Consider the following 21661-nt stretch of genomic DNA (forward strand, 5'->3'; position numbering starts at 1 on the left):
GAATCCTTAAGTCTTGCTCTTTGAACCTCGATTCTTAATAGCAGTTCTTCTTGGCCCCCTACCTTATCTCCCCATTTCTTTTTCTTCATATATGTAGCAGCCGAGTTCCAAATTCTTAGCTTCCTCCTGCAAAACTTTGGAAGACTATTTTCATATTTTCATCTGTGGACAGGGCCACCTCTTTCTTCACTTCTGTAAGAGGAATAGACTTTAATCTGAAGATCAGGGTCACAAAATACAAGACTGTTAGGAGCACTCCAGGCTATGTAAAAAAAATCCAACTCTACCTATCACAAAGATTTTATTTCTAATTGATAAAAAAGTGTAAACACATTTAAATCACCTTGCTGTTAAGTGTGTGTACAGCAAACACGGCTCCCTTGCAGTGGTTGCCTTTATTTACCTCTAGGTTGATATTCTGCCATGTATACAGCAGTAGCTAGACTGTGCATTTGGGTTCAAGGCAGCATACTCTATGACTGACTGACCACGCTTGTCCTTATCTTAAAACTTCACTGTCCACAGGAACATAAGACTATGGTGTATACAGTCAGCTTTTTAGGTATATATATCTACACATTGTGCATATCCATCTAAATACACATGTGCTTCGAGAAAGGATGGGAAGAACAAAATGTTTAACTTTTTAAATTTCCCAAATTATCTACACTGAAGTAGTGTCACTTACATAAAAAAGGAGAATTATACTGAATATCTCCCCTAACGATTCTAAAAACCTACTGTGTAACAGCCACACTTCTCACTTGCTTTATGAAGACCCCTACCACAATCATATTTTCCTTAAACCCACGTGTGATTTGGTATTATCTGCTCACATCATTCCAGCTTTCCTATCATTATATAATCATTCTTCTTATATTCCCCTCAAATCATTATTTCTGGATTTCTGGAGACCCTTCAAAGTAACACCAATGATTGATCCCATTTTTATGAGTACCTAGTGTGTATAATTGTTTATCTGATTGTTTGTAGGCTGTTGAGTACTACACACAACTCTGACTCCCTAAGCATATAAGATTTAGCTCTTTTGTGAAAAATATTCAAAGACTGCTTTCTTCAAAAGATCACCAAGCCAAACATTTGGCCATATTTTTATTTACTACATATACTATAAACATATACAATACATGCTACAAAAAAAACATTTTTAAAATTTAACTGTCAAGAAAGTGTATAGTGTTATAATACAATGGCACATGTTTCATATTTTATTTCAAATTGGTTTGCTTATCATCCATTTCAAACCTTTAATAGTGAAATGTTACTTATGGATAATTAAAATTATCTATTTGCATTATTAACAATAAACAATTCCAACAATTAATAAGAATTAACCATGTCAAATATTAGTATCCAAAAAAATGGGTTTTTGCAGAAATTATTATATAAAATATAGCAGCCAATTGCGGTTTATTTTGCTCAGTGACAATGTACATATGCACTTGAATAGGATTCTTGCATTTGCTTTTGGAAGATACTTATAAGAAGTCCTTTGAGTTCTTAAGGTCCAACAACTGCCAAACCCAGGCAAATCCAACCCAACAATTCATGTAATGGCTTTGGACAACCGATCACTGAGAAAGTCTTCTGATTTGGGTAGAGCTGCATGTTCCACCAAAATTACATATGATGAAAAGAGACATTACAAGCCAATATCAAGGTCAGAGGCAAAAAAAAAAAACACAAACATTCAAATCAGTTGTGACAAAGCTTTTCTACAAATATTTTAGATGTCACACTTTCAGGAAAACAAGATTCAACGTGTATTGGGTTTTACAGTATCTACGCTCTAACTGAAAATGTAAGAGTCGTCAGATGGAATTAAATCTAGTATTGCAAACCTGTCCATTCAACATTACTGAGCACCCACTATGTGCATAGCACTGTGCCAACATTTTACAAGTTGAGTATTAATGTCTTTATCAAGCACTATCTTAGTGTGAGGTAAAAATATATTAAATTAGCGTCAACTCATTAGTTTGCTTGTGGTAATGTATGTAATCCTGTGCCAGCTGGCTTCCCTGTGCCATATAATGAGCTTCTGCACACCTCGCATTCACTCTCACAAATCTGTATGCCGGCTGTGCCAGGCACGGTGCTAGTCACTGGGATATCATGATTTAGCATACGTTCAATGAATGCAAATTAATCTTCACCTAGGCAAAACAACTGGAAAAATACTTTTCTAAAATGAGGCCCAAAGCAAAGAACACGGTGTTTCTATTGGTCATATCACACCACAGACCAGTAAGTGCTTCTAGACTGGGAACTAAATTTGAAAAAGTTTCATATGGTAGTCTAAATAGCCTACATCATTTTTGGTCTCAGAAGTCAATTCTTTGGAGCACCTTACCCTATATAAACCATTCCATACTTAAAAGGGTTTGTAAACTAAACTTGAACACAAAGAAAAAGCGCCCCAAGTGAAGGCAGTTTATAACATCGTGTATTTCAAGCACTATTCTGGCCATATGAAACAAATACATAAGTAATTCATGATTGGTTCAAACATTTTTCAAAGCACTAAAACCCTATCCCCAAACTCATGTAATTTTAACTTGATTTTTATACAAGTTGTACATAAAGCAAAGGGCAGAATTTGGCCCCCCAACCATCCATGGAATATTCTAAGTGATTGGTCCTTCCACTCCAAGTAGAAGCTAAGAATTCCAAGAAGTCCCCTGACAGAACAATGGCACTCAGGAGAATGGCATGCTGGATCCCATTAGCCAGGAGTCCACTCAACTGTGGTAGCAATGTGAACCTACTATGACCCTTTGAGGGATGGCAGAGAGCTGGGAGTTTGGCTGTCCACGCAGTGAATCCAATACTGGCTTAAAGCTATGCACTGAATAAAGTGCTCTGCACATCCTGCTTATCATCTGGAATGAAAATAAACACTTATCTTGAGAATTAACCTATCTGCAGGTCTAGGGAAAAGGAATTACAAGGCTTGAAAGAATCCCAAGAAAAAGTATGAAGCACTGACTGGGAAGGAAGACAAATGCCTCTAGTAGTGTCCTCAGAATTCTCAGGATTTGAACTGTCAGAATGAGTCATACAATGGTCATGTTCCATAAATGAAAAAGCAATCCCACTGGGTACTATTCACACGTGCATGATTACTTCATGGGGTGGAAGGGAACAGTCTATTGCCATTTGACAGCATAGTTTCAGAATGAAAACCAAACCGTTGAATAAATCAGGGTAAGTGGTGTTCAACACTTCTCTCCCGTCCATCAGTTTTCCACAGGTTGATTTGTATTGCCTGAGAAAAGGGAGGCAAGATGCTGCTCCTTTCAGATACACTCAGGCAATGGTGCTACCACCTAAAACCACCAATTCAAAAGTTAACACACAGGCCCTCCAGTTTCGTACCCTGAATATGGTAAATAAGACCAGGGATGGAGTAGTTCAGTCTAAAAAAGATCACAGGCAACAGAATGCTTATATAAACTAGACTGCTTTGACATCTGTAAGAAAACTGTATAGATGGCAATTGGAAAAAAAAAAAAAGATTGTTCCCATCTGTCAGCAAAACTGTTTGTTGAGCTATACTCAGCTGAAGTCCTCATCGGGATTCTGTTGATCCAGCAGACGGACATGTGTGAATGGGAAGTGACCTCGTTTGCCATTACACTCCCCTTCCCACTGACCACTCACATTAATCTTCGTAACCTTTACCAGCTCACCGACCTGCAGGAGGAGAATAAGGACAGCACTTTATTTCCAGTTATGAATGCAAGCTGAAAAACTCCATTCTCTGGTTAGCCATACCCTGCCCATGTGATTGCTCTAGGACTGATATTACAGAAACGGCTATTTGCTGCCTCCCAAGCCCCAGCCACCAGACCGATTACTTATGGTTAATGCAGGCAAGAGGAAGAAGTGATTTTAGCAGTGCAGAGAAAAACAGAGTACAGAAAATAGGAGGAATGCTAGAAAATGACACCTTTTGGAAAGTTCAAGTGTCTTTGGAGCAGCAACCCTACCTAGGATGATCTATATGCCCTGTCTTTGTAGCCACTACTCTTAGCTTCCTGCCTGGTCCACACTGGCCCTCCCCTCTCTGGCATATAGCAGTGCAATTCTCCAGCCCACTCTTATACACACATCCTGGCCTGGTGTTGCTTGTCGAGCAGAAGACAATCAGAGGAAGCATACATCATTTGGTCCCAGAAAACGGAAGTGTTCCCATCACCGTCCTACCAAGGCAAGGCTTCCCCACTTGGTACAGGCGAAGACTCCAAATTCTATCAGCTCCCTGAAAGCCTCAACCTTCTTCAGCTAGTTTTACTTGGCAGGCCACTGCCTGCCAGCCCCCCCCACTACCCACCCCTAAGCAGGTACTGACAGACTTTGCTGCTCTCTCAATGCTACCTGGTACCTGTTCCTTAACAGTAGGAGGATATCGTGTTTCTGCTGTTACAAAAAGTTTTCCTGTTGCAACATCAAATATTTTTGACAATCTAGGATATATCTGTGTCTTAATATGAAACTTAAAAGATAAGGTGTTTGATGAATGGATTCACCCTGTAGCAAAGTATTTAACAATGGTGAGGTACGTTCCCAAATGCCACTAAAGAGCTTTATGACTATCCTTGAATTATCAACATCTGAGTTCTGCACACGCAAGTGGTTTCTAAACATTACTGTTCATTTGGTTTCATTAATAATGATATTTAACTCCCATAAAGTACTATAGTGCTTTATATAAAATCATTTTCTGATAATCATATAATCCTTTAAACAGGAATTCTTTTCATTTTACGTATGACATTCAGAACAGCTACATGTTACACCTGAAGTCACAAAGCCAGTGACAGGGCTGAGATTTGAGCCCAGAAGTATCCAGCTCCCAAGCCCATTTATGTTCTTCCACTATATTAAGAACTTTCAAACTATGCTCCCCTAGCCCTGCAGGTTCCTTCCCTACGAAGGCCTATGGGCTGACTACCAGCCAAAGCCAACTCGTTTAGGCCAGGGCCTTCTCTTAAACCAGCCTGATCTCACTCACAGAGGAATTAGGTTACCTACTGACCTACCTACAGTTTCCTTAAGAATTATATGAAAAGCTTAGAGGCCTAAAGTGGCTGCAGGAATCATAAGATGCTGAGAAAAGGAAGAGAGAAACCATGGAATATTAGAGAGACAGGGATAAGATACAAGGGTGAGAAAAGGCAGCAGCTTGATGGGTTAATAATGAAGATGAAGGCTGATGGGGAAAGGTGAGGAGAGAGGAAAATGACACTGCGTATCTGTCTTTGCAAACAGATCCAGCTCCTACAGGCTCTAGCACCCAGGGTTCTGTTTATTCCCAGCAATCTTCCAATTCAATTCCTGATATCTGAGCAGGCCAACTATGACAAGTAAAAATTTTCAGTCTTTGTAGAGGAAGATCTGAACATCAAATGAGAATTTCTTTGGTGGTAAAAACAGTCTGGAAGATTTCTTCTTATATCCCCAATTCTAGTTCTCAAGACTACCTCGCTTGTTCCCATCTTTTAAAAATTCTTAACAGCATTACAAGAAGTTAGGCTCTATATAAACTCCGTAACGTGTGACTATTCCTTAGTGAATTTTCCTCCTTCCTGACCTGTCAGCTACCTTTGACTCCCCATCCTTCTCACACACACACACACACACACACACACACACACACAACACATTACTGGAATTAATGCCCCTCCACCACTAGCCCCTTGCTATGTTACAGTAAACTTTACTAAGCGCAACGCTCTTCCCTCTCATTTTTATTATATACTCATGTTATACTCAAGTGCTATTCAGACAGCTGGACCCAGAATAAGTTCCTGACCTTAAGAAAGAAAAAAAAAAACACTTAAAGGAATAGGTATGCTCGTGTCAAAAATTTAAACTGCCACTCATGGGACTTCCCTGGTGGTGGTCCAGTAGTCAAGACTCTGCTTCTACTGCAGGGGCACGGGTTCAATCCCTGGTTGGGAAACTAAGATTCCACATATAGGAAAATAAATAAATAAATAAATAACCTTGCCACACATGTTAGATTCTCCTCCAGATGGGCAGTAAGTGGCCAGTTTCTTTTAAGAAGCTGGTCTGATGCCATCCCAGCTATCTGAATCCATCATTTTACTGATATTAAAAACACAACTAAGGGACATGAGGGAACAATGTGGAATGGTGAAAACATTCTATACTTTCATCTGGGTGGTTGTCACATAGGTATATATGCATATAAATTCACTGATCTACATACTTATATACTTAGGACTGGTACATTCTACCAAATGATTTCATATCTAAATAAAAAGGTGAAAAGAATGTTATGTTTCTCCAGCTTTTCTTTGTTGCTCAGTTGTGTCTGATTCTTTGTGACCTCATAGACAGCAGCATACCAGGCTTCCCTGTCCTTCACTATCTCCCAGAGCTTTTCTAGGTGTTTTGTAAAAGATGGGTCTTCAGGATACAAATTTACGTCCACCATTCTACTTGACACCAAAACCCAGGTTTAAACACCTCTCTTTAAGACTGTCATTCTAAGAATAAGATTGTTGTTATTCTTAAGCATTCAAAGTGCTGTCTCAAATCATGTCCCAAAGAGCTCTAAGCAACGGGTAGTTAAAATGTGGACCATCCACCCGCTCCATGGCATCAGTACCACAAAACCACACTAGCTTCTCTACAAGAGAGCAAAGCCTTCTGCTCTGCCCTCAGACCATTCTTCCTGCAGAATTCTAAGTGAGAAATGAGTCAGGGCTCCCATACAGCAAGATGCTAGTAGGGAGAAGAATGAAGTGCAAGATAGGCCTTTGGACAGCATCAGGGTCATCTCTGATATACACTCTCTTGGTTCTAACTACAGAGAAAGACTCAGGAAAAGCAACCATCTTCTGGAACCCAGAATTGTTTTTTTACAGTTGATTAGGTTCTTGGCAGAAAAGTCCAAACATCAAGGGGTGAAAGAAAGGTTGGGTCATGACTCTGAAATGGTTCTGATTTTTAAATGGGTAAAAGAGGAAAGCTGTAAGCATTTAATAAGCTAATTAACCTGCCCAAAGTGGCCTTGAAGCACAAATACTTTGAGGTAGACCTTATTAAAATTAAATACCTATGCATAATACCCTATGGGTTCTTTCTCCTGAAATAGTCAAAGCACATAGGGAGTCCTGGGGTCAAGAACAGACAAGTCCCAAAGGCAAAAACATGACTATCTTTGAGAAAACATGCTATGGAGCCTGAGGCAGAGTGCAGGAGGGGATGGGGCAGTCTAGGAACATGGCACTCCACTAAGCGCAGTTCTTTCTCCAAGTCAGAAATGACAAGGTAATTTGTGCTCCTCTCCCTGTTAGGCAACAACACTCTAAAGGAGAGTTCCCTCAGGCAAGACCAGGGAGGATCAGGGGGTGCACACAGGTTTGAAGCTTGGTGTACTAATTCAAAGACAAAGAAAGCAAGACTGAGTGCCTGCCCTAGAAATGCTCCAATTTTAAGACACAAAGGAATGTACTTGCAGTAATAACTGTAGTTCTCACATTACCAATTTCAAAATTCACATTACAGATGGAAGAAAAAACTCATCTGCGCACTAATGAAAACGAAAGAACTTCTAAAGGACCTGAAGCACGACAAGGCAGTTAACCTTTCTTTTCATGAGGCAGACTTCACTAACACCTTGTAAAGGAGAGACTGATGATGCTTTCACCACCAAGGTACTATTTTAGTGTTGAGTTAGTTCCTAGTCTCTCAACCCTAAACCACACCCTCAGGAGTAAGTCTGCAAGTAAATCATGGCGTCATGTGTAAAGAGGACCGAATGTAGTTACTCTCTTTTCCTCACTCCCAGGGAACTTAATGAACACTCACCTTTACCAGTGAGTTCCAGGCATAATTAGAAAAAATATGAAGTCCAAATGGCATTAATTTTTGGTGTTCCCTAAATAGGAGACGGATAGGGTCAGATACCACTGAGCGACTTCACTTTCACCATGCACTGGAGAAGGAAATGGCAACCCACTCCAGTGTTCTTGCCTGGAGAATCCCAGGGACAGGGGAGCCTAGTGGGCTGCCATCTATGGGTCGCAGAGTCGGACACGACTGAAGCGACTTAGCAGCAAACAGGAGACACCAGAAACTGTGTGACCTCCCCTGCTGGCGCAACCCCAGGTGACTGCTTTTCTAGTTTCTATCCCTGCTATCTAAGAGGAAAGGCATCAATAGTTGCCAATGCTTCTTTGATCCAGATTTGCTGCATGATTCCTGTGAGCTCAGGGCAGGAAACACATATAACTAACTTTATGTAAATAAAGCCCGGGAAACCAATTGCAGAGACAGACTACAAGGACCTTGTTTTCAAAGACTTTCAAACATACCAAGAACACATTTCAAGATCTGACTGAAGGAGGGAAAAAGGTAAGAAAACTACAGCAATCTAAGACAGGGCTCGGCAAACTGTGTGGCCCATGAGCCACATCCAGCTTGCTGCCTGTTTCTGTAAATAGCTTCACTCTAACACAGCGAGCTCATCTGCTGTTTTGTCTATGGCTGCTTTCTAGCTACAGTGGCAAACTGACAGAGGCTGCATGGCCTGTGAAGTCCTTCACAGGAAAAGTCTGCAGATCCCTGATCTACAGAATAGGTAATATTTAGGGCCCATCTAAAATCTTTAAAATCAGTGAAGACAAGTGAGGCCAATTCAGTCTTAATGATTCACTTGCCTCAGAGACGGACTGAAGTGCACATGGCTCATATTCGTGGATCATTGCAGGTCTTTGAGATTTAACTCGTAGGTACATTTCCTGATGTCAAGCAAAAGCACCACACTGAAGACAGGTGTTACCCTGACTGTAGTCCAAGTCCAAAAAGATCTTTCTGTAGCTCAACAACTGATAATAACTGAAACTAAGTTCCCCACCCTCTTGATGAGAGGTACATGGAACACGTACATTTTAGCTCAATACAAGGAATTTTCTAAGAACTAGTACAGTCAACGAGACCCGAGGTTCCCAGACTGAAGAGTCAGAGGCACTGCCGCCAATTCTGAGGGGTCCCACCAAGTATTCTGTATTTTTGAGGGAAACAGAAATATCTGATGTCTGTTATGCCATGTGAACTACAAACTCAAAACTGTTAACAATTTTGACATCAGATTATACTACATCCCTTTCAAAGATGTCATGTCTTTGCAAAGCTGGGCTTTGGCAGTTGCTATGATAAAAATCAAGTACCTTATGAAAATAAATGTGGAACAGGAAATGAAGGTGGCAATGTTCCACATGATCCCAAGGTTTGAGAAACTTTGCTATTTAATGGGGGGTTAAATAACTGACTATTTTATTAAAATGAAAATATTATTTTCTTTCAATTATGTTTATTATTTTTTCAAGTGGGTATGAAGTTATTATACATATAGCCAAGACTTGTCACGCAGTTCTTACACTTCCTAATCTCATTTTTTCTCTCTGGAACAAAGGGGAAATTAAGATCTTCATTTCACTTTTCCATATATAGGTCAAAAGGCCTAAATAACTTAAGGTTTCAGAGCTCTACATGGGGAGATGTAGAGTTAATATAGTCACTGCTGCATATAACCAGGGACTCATGGAACTTTACATCTTCCCTATCGGTGACCAGAAGAACAGGTTCACACCTAAGTCCACCTGAAAGGCTCCTTGGTTACTCAGAAGTCTTATCTATCAAAGGCAAGAGGCCAGGCTGAATCAGAAAATGGAAGTTACATGAATAGTACATTCCAAGATAATATGATTGTTCTGGACAGTCTACAGAGGCATGAAATAAACTTTAACACCTGCAATTTACAAGATAAGATTCACCACTATTCCAGCTCCCAAGGAGCCATGACTCATGAAACCAAAACCAATCAAATTGAAATCTCAGATCAAATCTAAGACCAAAAAAGTAAATGAGTAAATGGTGCCTCTGCACTGTTCTAGTGTTACTTCCAGTGTTTCTCCTTCAAAATACGTTTGTTTAAAATCTCTTTATTAGAAGCTCCAGGATGGAAGAGATGGTGTCTTCCTGGTTCAGTTACATTCCCCAGAGTTACAGTGAACCAAGGAATACCCCTACTTTGGTTGTTTGCTAGAATTAATCCCTTCTTTCCAACAACCTTCATTCCTACTAGAGAAATCTGATGGGTGGGAAAAGAGGAAGGAGTCATTGACTTATATTCTACTGGAGGACTCTGGTCACAGCAAATATACCATGCAGGAAACATCCATCTGTAAGGGGAGGACAGGTGGATCCTGAACATAAGTACAGAAACCCTTCCTTAAAAACAACCTTAGAGAGACACCGATATATAACACAGTAAAACAAAGTGGCTTTGACGGAAGTAAGAGAGGTGACCCAGAGCGCTGCATCTGCAGCTACCTTCTGGGAAATACTAGGAGTTTGGACCCTTACTATACCTGGGGCTCTGCCCACTTCTAAAATGCAATGATTTCAACATCAATTTCAAGTTAACTGTAAAACTTCTCCGAAATGTGCCTAGCTTGTCTACAGATCTCAATCTATAATGGGTCAACTACAGCAATGAATTTTTTTCGCATCAGAATGCGAAGGTCAGAAAGTCAGAGCTTCCTAATCTTATCTCCTGGCTTCATCTCCACAGGGACTAGGCATCAGCTCCTATGGAAAACCAGAGATGGGAAAGGAAACTGCCTCCCTGCACAGAGAGTACACATGAGGACACGCTGCCAGTTACACCACACAAAACTGACAGGAGGGCAGTATCACCACCACAAAACAAAAAGTACCACAGATGCAATCTGGGCATGGTTGAAAAGGCCCCACTGTAGATCTGGACTCCTCATCTCTCCAACTAAACAACCCATTCAATCCATCCCTTACTTTTTTCAATAAATGAATAGGGGTATCTAAGGTCTTTTCTAGCTTTAGATTTCTGTGATGCTAAACTAACATGATGTTTTCTTAAGTACATGAGGTGTTTTTAAAGTTATTATTTGGGGTATTTGTTCTAACGTGAAAGAGGCTATTGTCATCAGTCAACACATGTGGCTCAAAACTAATACCCAACCAAAAAAGGAAACTTACTGACATCACAAACCACTCTTCTACTTTAGTCTTTATTTCACAAGGTTTAGGTTTCACAGTAGGGGAGCAGCTCGACCATTCTGGAGCACTAAAGCTTCTAATTAAGGCAAGCATCGTTGGGGCAAACAATTCTGGGAATTCCCTGATGGTCCAGTGGTTAGGACTCGGCATTTTCACTGCCATGGGCCCAGGTTCAATCCCTGGTTAGGGAACTGCTGCTGCTGCTAAGTCACTTCAGTCGTGTCCGACCCTGTGTGACCCCATAGACGGCAGCCCACCAGGCTCTCCTGTCCTTGGGATTCTCAAGGCAAGAACACTGGAGTGGGTTACCATTTCCTTCTCCAATGCATAAAAGTGAAGTCGCTCAGTCGTGTCCGACTCTTAAATCCTACAAATTGCTCAGTGAGGTCAAAACCAAACCAAACCAAACCAATTCTCTTTAAGAAAGGAATTGCAAGTGGAAGTAAAATTAATGTGGTAACTATTCTCTCCTGGGTATTAGCTAGCTATTTCCACACTCCAGCCCAGTGCTAACAGGGCCTGCAATAAATGTCGAGTCACAGCTGTCATGGGCACAGCACCATCTTGGCTGTTGCCATCATATGAACTTAAATGAAAACATGAAGCTAGAAACTTGTTTTCCTTATCCTCCAAATTCTAAGTGGGAAAAAGTAGTGTAACCTAGACAACAAATAATTCCTTTCTCATCAAAAGCAGGACACAATACTTTTCAGTCACAACATGATCTCAAAATATACACATTTTAAAAGCACACATTTTTTTTCAGTCAAACCTGTAGACCTAACCCTCCTTTGCACCCACTCTTCAGAATGCAAAAGAAAAACTTTAAATCCAGTAATATCAGACTATTTCAAATAAATTTCAGCTCACTGTACAGCCTTTTACTTAGGCAACTCCCACTCCTCAGTGTATAAGCATGATCCAAAGGATTTTAGAGATTTCCATTTACAAAAATATAGTAATACTTTAGCCCCTTCTCTGCTAACCTGCCCCCCCACCTGAGTAACTTCAGCCTATGTTCATGAAATTTAGCTACTTGCTTAAAGTGATCATATCTGAAAGGCTCTGAAAGACAGGAAAGCATGCCACTTCTACACTAGCTTTTATGCTGAACCACTACCTCTGCATAACTCAGAAAGGGAGGGAGGGAAGGAGGGAAGAAGAAAGAGAAGAGGTAAGAGACAAAGCTGTGAGTGCTAAGGATAAGAATAAATACAATGCAATGGTTGGCCGGAGGAGATGGGCTACCAAGGATAACTATTCACCAGTAAAAGGTAAAAATTTATTCCTCAGGAGGAACTGGTTTCTTGAGTATAAAACGCATCAAACAACAAAGACCAAGTAAACCTGCTGCTTCTTGGAATTAATACTTTTGGGTATCTATCTCATTATACCTTTACAAGTAATCAATGGTAAGAAATCCCAAGCCCCCTAAAGTAAAAACACATTTCTGTAAGAAAATTCATTTAAGTATTTTGATAGAGACCACTTATACTCAAATTTGTGGAGCCCACTTATTTCAGATAATGATAAACAGAAAGAAACAGATTAGAATGTAGATGAAAAAAAATATTTTAGGTTAATTCCTGTGAATTCAGGTGGTGTTATTAAAGAAGTCAAAGTATGGTTTAGTAAATCAATCAGAACATTCAGTTACACAGTTTTAAGCTTACTCATTCCAAAATAGGTTTTCTATAAAAAAGAGAAAAGCCCACATTAAGTGCCAAGATCAGTACTTAACGGTAAAAGTACCATTCAACATCTATAACAATGTTACAACGCTGCTGCTGGTATTCAGCATTCCTACAAAGCTCTAAGAGGTCTGAAAGGGAGACCCTGTAGCAGATCTCTTCTTTCTACATTTTGCACATTATGTACCTCCAAAGCCAAGGCTGTCTTGTCGTAGGCATTAGGGACTCGCTTCTGGATTACCCTGGCATAAATGGGCCCATTCTGGAGGTTAGGGAGCGGAGTGTTGACGCTGGGTTGGGCATAGGGCCCAGGCTCCGGCCCACCCAGTGGCTGTGGGTGGGAACCCTCCTGGTTACCTCCAATCAGAGCCGATACTGAGGCGGAGGCAGGTCTATACTTCTCCACGTAAGGGACTGGAATCATCCCTCTCTTGCCTTCGCTGTCCTCCGCATTCCACCACTGCTCTTCAGGCTTATCCCGGATTCTCAGGATGTCTCCTTTCTTAAAGGGAAGATCTTCTTCATCATTCCCATTAAAGTCAAAGAGGGCTCGTACATACTCTGCCTCTTCCTGCCTGAGAATCACTCCACTACCCTGCCTGGATCTGGAAACTGGTTCTATCAACGTTGTAGTGTCCAAATAGTGTATTTTGTAGAATTCCAGTAAAGCAGGCAATGAATCAAATTCTTGATCTCCTATTCGGAGTCTGGAGGGACTCACCCCTAAAAAAAAAACAGAGCAGGGTATTATTGAAAGATATACTGGAGATGAAATGCAGATTTTAAGCATCTCCCCGCACATATTTACTCAATATTTAACCAAAAAGAAAGAGAAGGAAAAAAATAATCTAAATAACCCCTTCTCCTAACAGTAAACTAAAATCATACTTTGTACCTCAAATGTTCCCTGGGAATAAAGTAAGCGATCACCACCTGCAGCAGAGAAGAGACAGAGGCTGTGATAGAGCAACCACGCCTGTCAGGACAAGCTCACATACTGGACCAAAGACAGAGCACCATGGAGACTTCTTGTTCATTCTACCAAAACGTTCTGTGGCTATTCGATTTACAGAGTACAAGGGTTCAAGGCTGTGTTAGTCTTCTTTTTCTTTTCAACCTCAGGAAATGTAGCAAGCTCTCCGTTTTCACAGGTCCCAGCAGCTATCCCAACAAAAGGCGGGATATTTTATTCTCAATTTTTCACTACTGCAAACCATGCTCTTACGAGTGCTTTTATTAATGAACATTTTTTATTACCTCCTTAGGATAAACTTCTTAAAATGCAACTGCTGGATCAAAGGGTAGGAACACTAAGGTTTACGTTGCCTGTCGTCCAAAAAGTTTTGATTTTACACTCGCACCAGTGGATTATGAGTTCCCATTTCCCCCATGTCCTTGCCAGAACAGCAAGGATGTCTCTTGTTAAATATCATCTTTGATTGTTTGATGTTTTTCACATTTATTCAATATCTGTACTTCTTTTGTGAAAATTACTTGTTCGAGTTCTTTGTTAAAGAGAGGGCCTAAACTACCCTCACCACTCCTATTAAAACCAGTCAGTCAAAACAAAAACCTAACCAATCCATCTAAAAACCCTTTGCTGTTAATGCTGTGAAACAGGAACACTGCAGTAGCCCAGATGTCTAAATTGCTTCGCCACTCTAAAAAAATGAGACCAAATTATTTTGTTCCGTGTTAGAAAACACTCTGTCCAGATAGACCAGAAAAAGTACATTTAAAATTCTCTCCTGGGGAGAGGTGAAGTGATAAACTTTGGAGGTTAACCAGAAGTCCTCAGTATAGAACATATATTGATGAGTGACTTCTCTTTGCACCCATATGAAACAAAGGCCGAGCCTCAATTTAGAGGACAGATGCACATTTCTTACATTGCAAAAGTCCATCTGTGGAATTCATGGCTATAAACTAAAGCAAGTTAATAGCCCACAGCCAGTAATGCTGGCTGTCTCTCTGACTCAAGATGTTGAAATACATGCTCATACCCAGGACTGTCCATCTCTGGCAAACACTCCTCAGACACCAGCAGAGTGCAGCCCAATAGTCCCAAGTACAGAGCTGGTGACTGGAGAGATGGTTTTGGTTATGACCATGGCAGAGCACAGCGGTGCTACATGCCGGAGTTTCTCTTCTCTAAACTTGATCACTGAGGGGTAATTATTCCTATTCCAGCCTGGTAAACAAGGAAGACGCATGGCTACCTCATCCATCACCTCGAGGCTACACTGATCCTTCAGGCCTGTGGAACTATGTGAAAGACAGAGGCAGTGTGAGCTCCAAGAAAATCTACTTTGTACTGCCTGGTCAAGAAAGCCTACAGGGCAGAGTGGTAGGGAGAACCTTCACACCAGCAGAGAACCTAGCTTAGAAAGTTGTCCTGGTGACACCTAGGAAGAAAAGTTCCCTTCTTAGAATTCACCCAACAATACGCCAAGGTACAACTGCCAATATGGCTGTCACTAGTCACCCTTTAGGGACCGTGTCATTAAGTGTTAGACAATGAACATAACTCTCAAGTGAGGAAAATCTGTCCCCAGGTTTGACAAACTCACAGCATAGCTGGGCATACAAAGGCAAACACAGTGTGGCTGGTGAGCAAGGGGCACAGCAGCATGTTTCAGGAAGACATTCTTTTTCTCCCCTGGCATTCACTTCCAATTGGGGATGTCCTCTTACAAAAATCAGTGGCAACAACAAGCTACGTTTTAAGATAGAACAAAATTACGATAAAAGAATAGCTCTTTCCATTCCTGAATGGTTCTTTCTTTCCTTCTTTCATTTTGCCCCATTGGGAAGCTTGCGAGATCTCAGTTCTCTGACAAGGAACTGAACCAAGATCCCAGCAGCGAAAGCCTGGAGTCCTAACCACTGAACCACCAGAGAACTCCCTCTTTTCCTATCCTAATGACATTATAATTATTCCATAGAGGAATACCTGTTTTTGTGTACTGCTGCAGCAGTTACATGTTATATATATATATATATATATTTTGGCAATCAAGCTTCAGGAGAGGAGGGGGAACAAAATATACATACATAAGTTCCAGATAAGCCCAAACCTCACCACAGCCGTGTGCTCCGGCTCCTTTTCCCTAGTTCATCTCTTTCCAACCACAAACAGCTAAAGCCAGGAAATAGAAGGGCGGGAAAGGAAGGAGACACAGTCAGTCAGTCTAGAGAACAGAACCAACAGCAGAGTTCTCATAGCTTGGACTTTGGAAAACCTCACTGACTTGTTCTCCATCAAACCTGTGCTGGATTCTAAATATGCAGTTATGAACATAGTCAGAAATCAAAATCAATGCAGTCTGAGCTATCTTTTAACCAAAAGAGTTGTACATGCTCAACTCATCACTTCCAAGCATGTCAGCCCTCAGGTTACAACAGTTTTTACAATACCATTCCCTGAGGGTTTTATGAAGAACACCCGAGAGCTCTGTGGGCTAAACAGGCCAAGTCACTTCTGGCGTGGGCATCGCCACAGTGGCTCCATTATCAGTCTCTTAATCTCACACTTCCTCTCCTTTCTTCTCTCATAAATTCTCATTCCCTCTCTTCTTTCTCCACTGCCTATGGTATTTATAGAAGTTCCTTGAACGCTCTTACCATCTGTCCACTACAAAGAACTAACAAGGCCACTGACTTCATTTGAGAAAGTATCCTGAAGAAGTTCTAAAAATGGTGGCTATCAGCATGTGACTTGGCAGATTCAGACTTACAAAGTTTGAAGAATTCAGGCTGTGGTATTTCTAGCTATCTGAATTGTTATTTTACTTTTCATAGGGATCTATACTAATAATAATAAAATTTCTAAAAGTAGCTGGTATATTATAGATGCCCAATAAAAGGCAAATGAGCTTAATATATATCCCCCAAACCTCTGAACACCTCTGTAAATTTTCAATTCTTCCCAAAGAAGATTCCACAGAATCTCAAGATGCTTCTCAAAAAGTGCTGTGGTCAGACTGGTTTGAAAAACCCACTATCCAATACCTGCCTGTCTAGAGTCACAATTTCACATGAACATAGGGAAGGCTTAGAGAATCCAGCGATAAACGCACTTTCTTTTACTATGGATTTGGGGGGGGGGGGGGTCTAAAATCTTTAAGTAACTCACTAAAGAACTCCTCATAGAACCACTGAATATCTTTAACTCATTAAAGAGTGAATCATGAGGACCAGGTTTGAGAACTACAAGGATGAGCCAAACAAATGAAATAAATGCTGGATGTTCAAAAAGCCAGCAGTGGTTAAGAGGCAATCCCCTAGGATTTCCAGAAGTAGCCTGGCCCAGCACCACCTTGAAGAGGCAGCACAATCATCACCCTAGCATCTGCCCCCACCCCCAAAATGAGACAAGCTTTTATGTTCCCCTCACCCACTAGGGCCAACAGGTAGGAGGTTCTGGGCTAAGCGGGTAATGGAAGCCATCATCTTATTTCCACACACTGGATCCAAAGTTCCTTCATACTTCTTGATGCACCCCCACCCAGCACTTACTCCTTCAGACATGCTGTGAGCCTCTCAAAGCTGAGAATTGTTTTCCATTTTGCTTCAATTTTTCCCTCTCCACCACATCTGTTAATATACCTAACGCTAGTTCCATTCCTAAGCATTTAATATTTAAACTCATTTAACCCTTGAAATAACCCTGTCAGCACTATTTCCCCTCTTTCACTGATGAGGAAACTGAGGCAGAGAGAAGTTAAAGAACTTGCCTAAAGTTATATGAGCAGTAAGCAGAAGGTAAGGAAGGTTCAAACCCAGACTTCAGAACACAAGCTTTTAACTATTCTCCCAACTCGTATTTACTGTTTTATTGACTGTTTATTGGACAAGGTCTAGTAAAACCTCATGTTCAAGAGGTAAAAACTAATGGATCAATCAACGATTGCAAAGTCTTCCCAAGAGGTACACCTGACAGAGTGTGCCCGGTAGACTTGACCAAGCCCTGCCCTATGGCCCTGGGGCACAGTCAGGGGACTTCCAGGCAATGGCAGCACTGGCAGCCTGTGGGAGCTAAACACAAGTTAAAAACAAGCTAACCAGAAAAGGCTGAGAATATCTGGTCTATTTTGTTCATATACCTCTAAAATGTATATCTAAGCCATTCCGTACAAATTCATCCTATGCATTATGTCCACAAAATACATTATATAATCCTAAACAAAAAGCTCATTTCCCATATTTAATCTGCCAAATAAGGTTATTAAAAACCTCTTCATCACTGACTTTAGATAGCAGATGCATACTGCCTGAGCGCTAAAGCCAGATTCTTGTCATCCTTTCCTTTGGTCTTTACTTAGGCCATGCCACGCGGCATGCAGGATCTTAGTTCCCCAACCAGAGATCAAACCCATGCCCCCACAGTGGAAGCCTGGAGTCTTAACCACTGGACAGCCAGGGAAGTCCCTCCTTTCAGTCTATAAACAGAACCTGGGGCCCAGAACAGAGAAAAAAGTGTTGAGGCCTCACACTGCACTGCTGGGATCTCAAAAGTAAACTGGCTTTGACAGAAAGCAGTGCAGTGTAACAGTGTCAGCTCTCAGGCCACAATTCCTAGGTTCAATTCTGGCTCAGTCACTTACAAGCTGTGTGACTTTGGGGCACTTTACTGTATCTCTGTCAGTTTCCTCATCTATAAAATGGAAATAGTTTAATAAGTGGAGATCATAGTACTTTCCTCACTGGACTGTTATAGACAGTAAATGAGACAAGGCATATAACGTACTCAGCAAAGTGCCTGGCACAGAATAACCAGTCAATAAATGTCAGCTATTAATATTGTATATGCCTCTCTAAAATTGAAGAAATTCTTCTGTGTGGTTTCAAAAGAAAAGAGCTTGATGGGGGGAGGGGGAGAACAAAGATTAAGTAATCTTTATAAAGACAGCAACTGAATAAATTGTCCTATGCAGAAAATAGGGTACATGGCAGAAACAAAAAGGACCACAATGCCCGTGAACCTTCCACACCCCAGCCACAAACTCTGGCAATCCTCACCTTCTCTCCTGGGCCAAAGATCTGAATTCATATCTGTTATGAAAAGGTGGAGCTCAACATTAAGCTAACAGCTGAGATTAAAGTTATTAACACCAAGATGTGGGGAAAGCTCAAACAAAGCTGTGTGTTAGTCACTGAGTCGTGTCCAACTCTTCGCAACTCCATGGATTGTAGCCTGCCAGGCTCCTCAGTCCATGGGATTCTCCAGGCAAGAATACTGGACTGGGTTGCCATTTCCTTCTCCCGGGGATCTTCCCCACCCAGGGATTGAACCTGGGTTCTCCTGCACTGCAGGCAGATTCTTTACCATCTGAGCCACCAGGGAAGCCCCTGCTGCTATTTCCAAATTTTGCAACCAACAAAACACACAAAAGGTTGAGAACTTGAGTTTCAGTGACTGTTTGCCATCACGTCACTGCACAGTAATGCAAAACCCCAGACATCATGAAGGTGGTAAAAAGAACATATTTGGTTTAGAGCAAACACACATTCCCACCTCATGTTATAATGCTATTAAACCAAACAGACTGAGAAAGACCTAGAATAATTCGTAAGCTTTACGATCCCTATGCTTTTTTTTTTAATTGGTATGTGTTAACAAGAGATTATCCCATTTCATTTCTGGTCAGAGAGAATAAACCTAAATTAGGACTCTCCTAAAAAAGTAAGTCTGCAAAGGCTGGTTCAGGAGTCTCCTAATTCAGGTGAGACTGGCCCGAATCTAGTCTCACGTGGTCAGGATTAAACTGCTTCCACCTGGAACAGCGAGGTGGCACTAAGACTCTCCGTACTGTTACACAGATAACAATAACCTCAGAATTACTCTGTAAACCACAAATCTCAAGTACCAAGTGCACAAATCCCTTTAACAACTCCAGTGGCCTGGGTGAGTGTCATGTCTCAACCTTTAGCAAGGAAGATCCAGTGCAGATCATTTAAACTCTCAAGAGAGTCACTTCAGTGGGATCTGTTTTCAACATCTAGGAAGACTCAAGCCACAGCCCTCAACTTACTGAACAAGGAGAGGCCCTGGAGGACAAGACTGATAACGTTCAAGTCCAGGGAAAAATGAACTTCCATTCACTTTCAGGGGAGGGATTGTTTCCACTGGCTTATTTCTGAATTATTTCCTGAAATTAAAAAAAAAAAATCTTTCCTCCACTGATTGCTTTGAAAACTATAACCCCCTCATTTTGGAGAACAGTCTCTGGACGCTAAGATCTCTTGGACACAGTCAGCCGGGTATCAGCTTATTCAGGGCTGGTCACAGAGGCTTTTCTTCTATAACCAAGGCACTTAGCTCACCACCTTCATTCTCCGCGGGGGAAGAGGAAGGTAAAAGTATTTTGGAAAAATGCCCAAGAAAGGAAAAAGCTGACCGATTTCCTGAGGGTGTCTCCATCCCTCTCGGCCAGTATGTGGTGACTTCCTACCAAAGGCCACCAGGGGAGTATAGCCAAACCCGGCTCTCCGACACTGCAGGAAATGTTTCAAGCCTAAAAAGCCACTTGTAGGATTATCGGATTCATTCCCGGCACCGCTGCCAAGTGATGCCCCCGCAGTGCCAACATCATTCTCAGCTCTTTGTCCCCACGTTGCCCGGCTCTGCTCGGGCGCTAGCCCCACCCTGGGGCCGAGGCAGTTCCCCTTCCCCTGGGCTGTCCTCCCAAGTCACACCCAGAGGCCTGGGTCAGCGGCTCCTCCTCCCCCACACACTCGCGCTGGTCCGTGGGAGCGAGCCCCGGCAGAAGCTGCGCCCCGGCCACGCTCACTCCAGCCCTGTGCCCACGTCCCTCGTGGGGTGAGCTCTCGAGGAGCAGCCAGGCTGGGGAGTTCCGCGGCCCTCACCCCCGCCCGGGGCCTCCCGTCCCGTCCGTCCCTCACCGGGCGGAGGCTGGGCGGGCGACGGTGGCACCGGCGGGCGCGGGCCGCTGCTGTTGATGATGTAGTGGGAGACGCGCGAGTTCTCGGAGACGCTGAGCACATAGTCCCCGGGGCTAGTGCTCGAGTCCCGCACCAGGAACACCCCGTGCCGCTGGCCCTGCAACAGCGCCACCGCCTCCTGCCGACTCAGCCGCCCCCAGTACCAGCTACTCCGCTCCTCCGAGTCGAAGTTGCCCGCCATGGCCGCCTCCGCGCCTACACGCTGGGCCGCCGCCGCCGCCGCCGCCGCAGCCGCGCGCGCCCCTCCAGCCCCGGCCCCGCCGCCCAGCGGACCGGCTCGGGTCCCAGCCTCACAGCAGCGCCCGAAATGGCGGCGGCGGCCGCAGGCCTTCCCCACCGGAAATGACGTGATTCTGGCCCCCCGGAGGATGCCGGGAAGGGGACCACCGCCCGCCATTGGGAGAAGGGCAAGCGACAGATCGTGAGAGCACTGCGCATGCGGCCTCTTGGGCGTCGCCGCCTGGCTGGGACTGGGACTGCAGAGGGTGACGGGGCGTCCAGGACCGAGGGGCGGGGCTTCAGCTACCAGTCGGCTGTTGGCGACGCGGTTCTTTGCTCCTCCAGGTTTCAAGTTACTGGAAGGCCCAGGCTTCTAGGCAGCGACTAGGGTACAGAATTAGAGCAGAAAAGGTGATGTGGCCCCAGGGGCTGTGTTTCCTGAGACTGTCTTTTTCCGATGGTTCCTCCAGCTTCTCCCCATGCCTGCTGAAGTTCTTATTTTCATTGATTCATTCAGCAAACAGTTGACACCACATTTGCCCTGAGGGTGCAAAGGTCATCAAGGGTGAGCCCTTCCCTCACCGAATTCTCAGACCAGTGGGAGAAACCAGGAAACAGTCTATGAGGAAGGTGTGCCAAGTGATACGATGGGGAAGGGGCAAGGGGCTCTAGGAACACATAGCAGAGCC

General features: G+C 42.8%; 1 protein-coding gene and 1 non-coding gene across 4 annotated transcripts; one reads left to right on the top strand and one right to left on the bottom strand.

Moving 5' to 3' along the window:
* Window positions 1-1072: 1072 nt before the first annotated feature.
* On the bottom strand, window positions 1073-21072 carry CRK (CRK proto-oncogene, adaptor protein). Of its 3 annotated transcripts, none has more exons than XM_019981338.2 (3): window positions 20694-21072; window positions 12976-13511; window positions 1073-3717 (listed from the first exon to the last, which is right to left on the bottom strand). In XM_019981338.2, the coding sequence occupies exons 1-3, from the start codon at window positions 20932-20934 to the stop codon at window positions 3580-3582; spliced, it is 915 nt and encodes a 304-aa protein (XP_019836897.2). In that variant the 5' UTR covers window positions 20935-21072; the 3' UTR covers window positions 1073-3579. The 3 variants fall into 3 exon arrangements, with proteins under 3 accessions (XP_019836897.2, XP_019836898.1, XP_070628909.1); XM_019981339.2 differs by having other exon boundaries at window positions 13146-13511; window positions 20694-21067; XM_070772808.1 differs by lacking the exon at window positions 20694-21072 and adding an exon at window positions 19823-20653.
* On the top strand, window positions 11216-11288 carry TRNAE-UUC (transfer RNA glutamic acid (anticodon UUC)). The gene has a single exon. It is a non-coding gene; the product is annotated as a tRNA-Glu (tRNA).
* Window positions 21073-21661: the final 589 nt, after the last annotated feature.

Source organism: Bos indicus, chromosome 19, assembly GCF_029378745.1.
Source record: "Bos indicus isolate NIAB-ARS_2022 breed Sahiwal x Tharparkar chromosome 19, NIAB-ARS_B.indTharparkar_mat_pri_1.0, whole genome shotgun sequence".
Classification (NCBI taxonomy): domain Eukaryota; kingdom Metazoa; phylum Chordata; class Mammalia; order Artiodactyla; family Bovidae; genus Bos; species Bos indicus.

Excerpts from the sequence above, each read along its gene's own strand:
- CRK (XM_019981338.2), bottom strand. The coding sequence starts at position 20,934 with ATGGCGGGCAACTTCGACTCGGAGGAGCGGAGTAGCTGGTACTGGGGG. Across the intron at positions 13,512-20,693 it reads GCCCGCCCAGCCTCCGCCCG|GGGTGAGTCCCTCCAGACTC; the intron begins GTGAGGGACGGA and ends TTTTTTTTTTAG. Across the intron at positions 3,718-12,975 it reads AGACAGCCTTGGCTTTGGAG|GTCGGTGAGCTGGTAAAGGT; the intron begins GTACATAATGTG and ends CTCCTCCTGCAG.